The sequence below is a fragment of the Episyrphus balteatus genome, chromosome 4 (genome assembly GCF_945859705.1).
Source record: "Episyrphus balteatus chromosome 4, idEpiBalt1.1, whole genome shotgun sequence".
NCBI classification, from domain to species: Eukaryota; Metazoa; Arthropoda; class Insecta; order Diptera; family Syrphidae; genus Episyrphus; species Episyrphus balteatus.
In genome coordinates this window covers 81,686,856-81,697,238 of record NC_079137.1, presented here as the reverse complement: position 1 = coordinate 81,697,238, position 10,383 = coordinate 81,686,856, and the positions used below count along the sequence as shown (strand labels likewise).

Below are 10,383 nucleotides of genomic sequence, written 5' to 3'. Positions count from 1 at the left end.
GTTCTGTGATTGCTTGAAGGTTCTAATTAAACCCAACAGTAGGTTAAATTATGAATGCCTTAGTTAAGGCATTCAAATGCAACATAGCTTTGTATGCACATCAGAAGAGAAACAAGGATTTGACGGCTTTCCTACGTGCAATATTTCAAATTTAGGTAAATCTTCATCGTCGTCGTATCAAAAATAATGCGCGGAAAAAATCTAAACTTTAAAACTGAATATGAAAAAGGTTTGCAGAATATGCCTCTGAAAGACAAGTGATTTTAATTTTCTTAATTTTTTTTTCTAGTGTGACTCCGAAGTCCGAAGCATATTCCAAATTTCTATGAAGTGGATATGACCGAATTTTATAAGTATTTTCCAGTCAGATTTAGGGCAATTTAAAATGCCATATAAAATCGTTTAAAATCCAGCCTAACTTACTCCTTGGTCTTGTGAAATAAAATAAACGACTGGGTCGCACGTACTTGCTCTTGCAGTTTAAAGCACTTTTATGTTATTTTACTTGTAGATTTTAAGAGCTGACTCTATATACATTTTAAAGAGATTTTGTTGATTTTGGGAAAAAGCCGAAATTTACATAGGGCAAAATTTTCTTAAATGAAATTTTATTTTCGTTATTTGACTTTTTTTGAGAAAAACTAAAAATGCAGTTTTATTGCAATTGCTTTGAATATTACGTGTGCAAAGTTCAAAATCGTTAGAGCCTTTTTCGAGTTATTTGGTATAGTTGGAAAAATTTGTATGGGAGGTACACTCTTTTACTTTTTTGAGAAAAACTAAAAATGCAGTTTTATTGCAATTGCTTTGAATATTACGCGTGGAAAGTTTAATCAAAATCGTTTGAGCCATTTTCGAGTTATTTGGTATAGTTTGAAAAATTTGTTTGGGAGGTACACTTTCTAAGCGAAATATATAACAAAAAAAAAAAAAAACGTACAGACGCACAGACGGAATTGCGAGACCCACTTTTTCGGAATTCTCCATCATCGTAATATTGATTTTGATTAAAACCTCAAGTTTTTTTTTTTTTTTGACACGAAACCAATACTGGCCCTATAGAGCAAATAAAAAATGGTATCAAAGAAGAGATTCTAGGTACCAGGAAGAAAACATTAATGTTACCATTCTTCTTATTTCTATAAATTTGTTTTATAAAAATTTTAGATCTACTTTTTTTGCTGCCCATAAAAGTTTAGATCCCGATGTTTTGGCCCCTAGTAACAATTGAGTTTGACATGCCTGGTATAGAAACTATGGTTTTTAGCGTAGTATAAGCCGTGTTTTATTGGTAGGTAGGTACTCAGTATTTTACTGAGTTAACATTTTAAGCTGTAAACAACAACAAACGATTTATGTATAAGTTTAGAAAAAAATTTGTCTGTAAACCAAAAAATAAAAAAACTTTAGTTTAACCTTACCAATCAATTGTTGAGCTTTGTACTGAGTTACCAAAAAAACACGGCTATAGTAACTATACAAGCAGTATGTCTCAGGTATAACATATGTATAACTGTTTCTATACGAACAGGTTGGTGCGACCAAGTCGTGCATTTTATTTTATTACCCCTGCTCTATTTGACTATGCAGAAAAAATAGTTTACCTATTGTTGGTAAACTGAAAATATAATGTAGTTAATATCTTCTAAAGAAAAATTAAATCAAAAAATGTTAACTGTGAAAAAATGTGCATTTTTTTAAAACATAGTAACCCGGAAAATATTTAAATACGTTTGTTCAATGGGGATTTCCCTTCTTTACTTCTTTTTCTTCAGTTATTCAAAATTCAATTTTAGTTCCAGTTACGGTTACCGGTATAACCACGACTACGACGTACAATACCGAGCTAAAAAAATAAATTAATTTTGTTCAACAGACAAAAACCTACCTAAGGGCAAAAGTAACCACTAAAAATAAAAAAAATTGAAATAGAAATAGAAAAAGGTATGTAGAAATACACATCTATAATAGGTATTAAAAAAAAACAATGTCCAACCCAAATTCCTTGCAGATCCGTGAAGATGCAAGAGCAACAAGAAATTTCTTTGCCAAATTTTAACCTTGCTCCCAAAAAGAGTAAAATTGTTAAATCAGTTAAGCATATGAATGATTTATGCGATAAGCATCTTTCTTTTCTCGAAAAACATGAACTATCTGATATTTGTATTATTGCCTCCAATAATGTCGAATTCCATGCTCACAAAAATGTTTTGTCAGCTGGAAGTGATTTCTTTTTGACCATGTTTGGCGGTGACCTTATGGAATCAAAAGCTTCTGAAGTCAAAATCCATGAAGTGATGGGTGATATCTTGAAACTTATTCTCGTTTTTATTTACACCGGGACTATTGATCTGCAAACCGATACAGTAGAAGACATCTTGAGAGCAGCTAACTTCTTTCAAATAAAAGCATTGATTAAAGAGTGTTACAATTTCATGGGTGAAGAAATGGATTCTAGCAACTGTTTGGGCATAGCTTTGTTCGCTGATCAACATGACTTGAAAGAGCTATATGAGAAAGCGACTCAATTTGTTTGTATGAATTTCGAAAAAGTGGCCAATAACGACGAGTTTCTAGACCTCACCGGGGATCAAATCGACATGATAATTTCTAATAAAAACCTTTATGTGGCATCGGAAGAAACTTTATTTTTGAGTCTGATGAAATGGATGGAGCATGACAACCTGAATCGTGAAAATTATGCCTTCAAATTGTTTTCTCATGTTCGATATTGGTTGCTGAGTCCCTATTTTATAAAACAACATCAGAAAAAACTTTGCAAAGCAGCTGAGTGTTGGAATATGATATGCGATTGGCTTCAATGGCATTTATCACCAGATAGTTCTGGACTGGAGTCCAGGGAGCTTTCTAAAGATAAACTTATTGTGATTGTGAAAAATCAGATGCACACTTATAATCCGAAGCTAAACACCTGGGTATCTGAAACACTTCCAGGCTTTCCATTATCATTCGATAAAATACTTGAAACAAATAAGAAGCTTATTGTTAAAGTCGATAATTCTTTACAGTGCTATGATCTCCACTCAAATGAATTATCTAATCTACCTCAATTGGATATACCGAGAACTGGCTTTGGAATAGGTATACTGAATCATGAGTTGTATATTGTTGGTGGTTACACTCCTAACCCAGTTTCTTGGAAGAGGCATGTAGAAAAATTTAATTTTTCTTTAAACAAATGGCAAGCTGTAGCTCCCATGAACAACAGACCACTTTCCAATCCTATAGTAGCCGTTGCTGGTGGATTTTTGTATGTTTCTAATAAAGAATATGGTACAATTGATTGCTTTAATCCTCATTCTAATGAATGGACTTTCAAATATGGTCCACCTAACTCACCGAACTTAAATTATTGTTTCACCAATATAAACGAAAAACTTGTTATTGTTGGAGGCCAATTATCGAACAACCAGATTTCTAAATCTGTTTCAATATTATGTAATGGTTCAACTGCCAACTGGAATATATATCAAATGAGGCTTGCACTATCCAGACCTAAATGCGCATCTTGGAATAATCGACTTATAATTTGTGGTGGATATGACGATACTAATACTCTTCTAAACTTCATTCAAGAATACAATCCTGATTTAAAGAAATGGAGAACTTTGGCTTCGTTGGATCATTTAAATGATGATAATTATGATATCATTAATATACCAAATGGAAACACTGATGTAGCTATGAATGGTACCTAATTGTTATTTGAAATTTTTTGGTTGAACAAAGATTAAAATAAAAATTTAAAAAAATTTTATTTATAAATAAGTTATTTTTTTGTATAATTTGTACCTGTACTGTATTGAAGGTGTGTAGAATATTATCTTCGGTAGCTAGCGCTTTTCACATATTATTTTGTAATTTATTTGCAACGTAATAAACTTATAATAATAATAATAATATCTTCGGTAAGATGACAAACTTTAATTGTCTTCAAATAAGATTTAGACCTGGTGGACTCTTTGCCGACACTGATGGAGCAGCGCGCATTCTCCATTGTCATCCTGCCAGGAGCACGAACTTGGCAGGGATACCAAAACTAGACATGACTCTATAGAGCTCTTCTCTGTCGATCCTGTTTCACAACTTTGAAATCAATGAATAATAGCTGATGGGCATCGATTTAATATGAACTTGGTCGATGGTGGACTTTTCAGGTCTAAAAATTAAAATACACTGATAAGGGCCTATCTGATTGTTGACGAAATGCGTCAGACTTTCACATATTAAAGGAGAGAGGATATTATATAGTTAAGATGACTTATTCCTATGTAACTGGCGTAGTTCAATATCTCGTTTCTTAACTTACATGATGATTATAAATTTATCAAAACTATAAGGAGGAGTTTTTCATTGAAAAAGATTAAGAGCGAACAATGGTTTGATTTATTTTCATTTTCTACCTTGAGTATTAAGTTAGTCTATTTACTCCTGAAAAAAAAATATTCAAAATGCTTATTTAAAAGACGTTACAAATTTACATAATAACTACTTTGAAACTACGTAGATCTAAGAAACAAGAAATCTATTCATCATTATCTACAGGTACTTAGCATTTCCACTAGAAAAGCGACTATCCAAGAATTTAGCTTTATCGACGATTTTCTTGGTTTGATTCTTGTCGATTTTGTTGAGTTGTAAATCAACATCTCGACTAAATGGACGACGTTCTGACTTTCCATTAACTTCTTTTTCCTAAAAAATAACAAACAATAGTTGAAAAAAAATTATGCATATTTGTTATTAATCTATTATTTACCTTCTTGTCTTTTTTCAGTTTCTTTTGATGAATCTCATACAAAGACTCATCTCGTTTGTGTTTCTTTTTTAATTTTTTTGCAATTTTCTCTTGTTCAGCATCACGTTGTTCCTGATATTTCTTCTCAGCTTTTGATTTAGTTGTTTCAGTGACTTTAGATGTTGTTGGGGCATCACTTGAATTGGGAGTTTTTGTCCAAGAAGATCTATCAAAAAAAAATTTATTAAAAAAAGTTATTTAATTAAATTATTTAAAAGTTTACCTATCACTAAAATCAGGTCGTTCTTTTGTATGAAAAGTCCTTTTCAAACTGGCCAATCCAGTTTTCAATCCCACATCGGGTAACTCTAACATCCATTCTTCACGCTTATTTATATCTTCTTTATTGGCATCCGGATCAAGCATAGCCAGTCTCATCTCTAGGGCACGTTCTTCGAGTTTAATTTGAGCCGTTGTCATTTTTGCAAACGACTTGCAATCTGTTGGCAGGGGACCGAATAACTCCTCTGCATCTTCTTCATCTTCGCTTTTCTGATCGGATTCATGATCTGTTTGAAGGACTATTCCAGCAGGCAGAGATGGTCCTATAACTGCAGGTTCCTCCTTAGTATTCTCAGGAGTCTTTCCAGCCAATAAGTGTGGAGGCAATGCCGGTCCAAATGCTTCATCGGTAACTTCTGGATTCTCATTAGTTAAGAACCTTGGTATTGTTACATCTTCAGGTATTTTTTTCTTGAGAGGATAGTCATCCTGAATAGATGCCTCAGAATCAGAGATCTTGTGAGATCTCTTTTTATGTTTGTGTTTTTTGTCCTTTTTGTGTTTCTTTTCTTTTTTCTTGTGCTTCTTTTCAGAACGTCGTTTATTGCTTGAATCTGAATCGCTCATTGTCTATCACGAAAGATGAAATGAAAGAATACAAACAAAGTTAGCTTCATTTTTTTTTTAAATAACAACTTTTATTTTTTATTCTTAAAAGCTACTTAGCAGTTTATCTAATGGAAGGAACTCTTCGACTAGCAGTAAGCTCAATATACATATATGATTGTTCTTTAACAGAGGTACATACTTAGTGGAGTAACTAAAGCTCAAAAAATGTCAATATTAAGGAGCCCGACAAAACAGCTCTGATTTTGATGATCTTTTTACTTGCTCTATAGGGCAAGTATTGGTTTCGTGTAGAAAAAAAAATTGAGGTTTTAATCAAAACCAACATTACGATAATGGAGAAGATCAAAAAAGTGGTTTTCGTCATGCCGTCCGTCGGTCTGTGCGTCTGTGCGTCTGTGCGTCTGTACGTCCATCTGTACATCGAGCTAGGGCCTAAACGGATGGATGGATTTGCTTGAAACTTGGTACAGATGACTTTTATGTAATTCCCTAGACCCCTTTTTTTTATTTTTTTAATATCTCCGTTTTAACGCATATCTCCCATATAACGTTTTCGAGGTATTGCAAATTTCTCGAAAACGGCTCTAACGATTTTGATTAAATTTAGTGTACGTAATACTCTTACTGATTCTAACAAAACTGCGTTTTTAGTTTTTCTCAAAAAATGCGGAGAACGGAAATATGGCGTTGCCGTTTTTCAAAAATTGACATATTTTTAAAGTTCATAAATTTCATCAAAACATAAGTCAATTTTATTCAAAATTTATAGACATAATTTTGAACTGGCGAATGTAAAAAAAATTAAAAAGAAGTTTTTAAAAAAAAATTTTTAAAAGGTTTTTGAAAAAAATAAATTTAAATGTAATTTTTTTAACTTTCATTTTTTTTTTGTATTTTTTCTCGACACTAAACAAAATCTTAAATTTCCGATAGATATTTAAGATAACGATACTTTGAACTACAAGAGCAAGTACGTGCGACCCAGTCGTGCATTTTATTTTTCAAACGTCGGTAATTAAAAATACTTTAAGGTGTATAGGTTTAAAATTGCCGATGTTGCCGTATTTTAACAAAACCAATTTTTTTGTTTAAATTTCATAAAATAAATGATACCAAAAGATTCTCTAGGTAATTTAAGGAAAAAAAAATATATGGGAGTAAAAGACAATCTTCCATCGTTTAAGCGATAAATGCAATTTTCTCACAAACTGACTTCAAACACAAAAAAAATATTTTGAACACAATGGTAAAACCTACAACATTTGCATAAACGTTTTTAAAAAGCCAGAATCTCATTTCTATCTGTAAAATTTAAACCCAAACTTTTTTGTAGTAAAATATGAATTTATTTTTAAAAAATTTGGCCATAAATATTATCAGAAATTCCGAAGAGAAAAAGGTGATATTTATTACAGTAAAAAAAAAAATTACTTCAATTTCATTGGATTTTTTTGATAAAAACTGAATTTTTGCATTGAAATAATTGATTTTATCAAAGACTTTAAAATTTTGCTTTTCAACTTTCAACAATAAGGGCTATTGAATGAATCAAAAATAACTTAATATTTAAATGTTGAACATAAAAAAAAATAAGTTAATTTTTTATCAAAACTTCTATTAAAAAAAACTTTTTAATTTTTTTTTTTCATAAACTGTAATACATATTGACATTTTCTTTTATAATTTCAAATCATTTTATATTACGAAAAACTTTTTAAAAGGAAATGTTAAAATTTTTTCAATAATTTTTTTTTTTCCAAAAATCTGAGTTTAACTACCATTTTTTCAAAAATTCTTTCCTCAATTAACTTAGTTTTAATTTTACAAATTTGAATACGCTTCTAGCTTTTTAAAAATGTATATTTAAATATTGTAGGTGTTGCCGTTGTGTTCAAATATTTTTTTTTTGTGTTTGAAGTCAATTTGTGAGAAAATTGCATTTATCGGCCATATAGTTGTTTTCCTTTAATTGCCTAGACAATCTTTTGGTATTAGTAAATTTATGAAATTCAAGCAAAATTTTTGAAATCAATTAAATTGAAAAAATCAAAACGGCAACAGCGGCAATTTTTAATCTATAGACTTTAAAGTATTTTTAATTACCGACGCCGACGTTTGAAAAAAAAAGATCATCAAAATCAGAGCTGTTCGGTCGGGTTCCCTAATATTTCCAATTTTTTTTAGCTTTAGTTACTCCACTATACTTTGGGATTTTAATTAAATGTTTTCAAGGCTTTTCTATAACTATATACAAGGGATTTCGATATACCAGCCGATGGTATATTCTTAATTGACTGTTTTAAGCTACTCCTCCAGACTATGTCGGTCAGAGACATTGATATAACATCATGTGTATTGCCACTAGTGGAAATCGATTGTACCACTTCCATATAACTTCCTTTAACCACCGAATTCCTACGAATTCTTTCTTGCATATGGCTTGGCAGTAATTTAAGATGATGCTGAGTGGCTTTAACGGATTTGTCTTGTTCGAAAAATATCTCGTTTTTAGTCTTCTCTTTGCCTACAGCAACGTAGGGAGAGAGACTTCGCAATACAGGTTGATACAACTCAAAGAATTCTTCCAATTGAGGGCGGACAATATTTTGAACTTTATTCTTGTTCTCTCCAAAAATCATTCGAAAGTCTCCACTGTAACTTATATTCGAGATTGTATGAAATAATTCAAAATCTGTGAAGTTTTCGGGCAACATTAGCAAAGCAACTAAAAATGCTGATTGAAGATTCTGTTGCAAGGCTTTTTGTAGACTATCATCTGGAGCAACCACCTGATTGACAGGCTTATGAAGTCGCCCCGCAAAGTATAAATGAGTCCAGTCATTTAGGTCATTTAAAAGATGTTCTTTGGAGATAATTCCATATTTTATGGTTACTCCAATGTCTGTCAATGGAACCAAAGTGTTAAAGTACACTTTGGCTGCCAATTTGTCTTGATAGGATGCAATAAATTGACTACCAAGTATTCGGAAGCCTGAATAATGACTGGAATGTTTTTCTAAGTTTTCTGCATGCCATTTATCTGGATTGTCCACGCAAAATGCTAGATCTATGACATTGGATTTTTGTTTGGATATGCGTTCGTAGCCAACTTGTTGTTTGACTCCAGAGCCATAGGCGAAGCTGTAAACTATCCCGCGGGGAAAACGTCTTATTATTTTCTGGTAAATATTCATTACTTTTTTGAGGGGGAGAGTGTGTTAACCTAATGTGGAAATGGGTATATTTGGTTGACTAAATGCAAGCTAAATTAAGAATAATTAAGGAAGAAAATCTTACCTTGAAAAAGGGTTTTGCAAATTAAATTAAATTTATATTGGACTTGGAAGTGGAAGGATAACCAAAGACCAAATTGTTGTTTTTTTTTAGATATGCAAAAGTCAAATTTATGAACAGTGGATCTATCTCTTTTTAATTTATAGTAAATAAGAGACAGTTGTATTTTCTGATATGTGTCTTTCTTTTTCGTTCAAATTTGTGAAATCCAGGGTTGGCAAATTTATGGGATACTATAATTTAATGGTCTGTTTGAACTACTGTACTGCCCATAATCTCGTAAAGGCCCTAAGTCAGCTATTACATGAAGCCTCAAGAGGCGCGCCTCTTTTCAAAACCAATGAGTGCAAAAGAGAAAGAAGATAAAACAAAAAATTATCCGACCGGAGAGTCGTGGGCCAAAATTCCGAGACTCTTTTTTGACGTTTCTTTTTCCACTATTTCTTTTTTCAACATTCCCTTTTATTTCTTTTTGCTTCTTGTTGGAATACAACAACAACAATACTTAAATCAAAAGAGAAATGTCAAATACAAGTTATCGATATTTTTTATGGGATTGGGCTTTTAAGCAATCTGTCTTTGTCTTTTTCCTTTCTATCATAACTGTTTATTAAAGAAGAACAAGAAAAAACCAACCAATCAAATCAAATCAATTCTGAGGAAAACAAACTCATACTGAGGAAAACATACGCCACTCTTTTCCTTAGAATTGAAATGTCAAGTTTTTTTTTCTGCTTTTTTTTTTTTTCGACACTGACGTTTGGCTTAGGGCCAGTTGTACAAATATTTGATCCGTGGATCAGCAACTTTTATCTTCTGAATTCAGTGATTTTTAGCACTGGTTCTAGGTCCATATAGGTTGAAATAGCTAAATCCATCCTTGAACCAAAGTTGATCCACTGCTAATCCGCCGAAATCGGCGAGTTAAATTCCTGATCCGAGGCTGAACCACGTTTGTACAACTGGCCATTAAAAGCCCAATAATTTTCTAGCTCGGCTAATTTTTTTCGATTTTTTTTACAGAGTACAGAAAAACAGTATGGAATTCTTGTACTAGATTTGTTTTCATTCATCGCTCATCTCTAGTGACAGATGTTTTTTTTGACATTTCAAATCAAAATGAAATTTATCCCCACAAGAAAAGAAGCAAAAAAGAGAAAATTCCACTCACAAAAACAGCAAAAGCAAAAATCTTTTTTTTTTGTTTTAATTAGAAACTATTTTTCCCCGTTTACCAGAATTTATTTTTAAAATAGAATCCAAAAAAGAATAATTTTCTCCAATATATATCTTGAATGTGAATTGCCAAGAGAAGTGAATAACCCGAATGAATCCTTAAAGCCAGAACTATAATTGGCGGATGGAGTCGGATGCTAATGTCAATTGTTGTTGTATTTCCATAAGTTTCCATCCGACGA

At 31.8% G+C, this 10,383-nt stretch overlaps 2 protein-coding genes across 2 annotated transcripts; one reads left to right on the top strand and one right to left on the bottom strand.

The window, feature by feature from the left end:
• The first annotated feature begins 2,021 nt into the window (after nucleotides 1-2,021).
• Nucleotides 2,022-3,719, top strand: LOC129919388 (kelch-like protein 28). Its single transcript, XM_056000248.1, has one exon. The coding sequence runs from the start codon at nucleotides 2,022-2,024 to the stop codon at nucleotides 3,717-3,719; it is 1,698 nt and encodes a 565-aa protein (XP_055856223.1).
• An 812-nt stretch (nucleotides 3,720-4,531) lies between these two features.
• On the bottom strand, nucleotides 4,532-9,084 carry LOC129918945 (uncharacterized). The gene is made up of 5 exons (XM_055999716.1): nucleotides 8,969-9,084; nucleotides 7,924-8,894; nucleotides 5,043-5,671; nucleotides 4,781-4,985; nucleotides 4,532-4,716 (listed from the first exon to the last, which is right to left on the bottom strand). The coding sequence occupies exons 2-5, from the start codon at nucleotides 8,863-8,865 to the stop codon at nucleotides 4,561-4,563; spliced, it is 1,932 nt and encodes a 643-aa protein (XP_055855691.1). The 5' UTR covers nucleotides 8,866-8,894; nucleotides 8,969-9,084; the 3' UTR covers nucleotides 4,532-4,560.
• Between the last annotated feature and the right edge of the window lie 1,299 nt (nucleotides 9,085-10,383).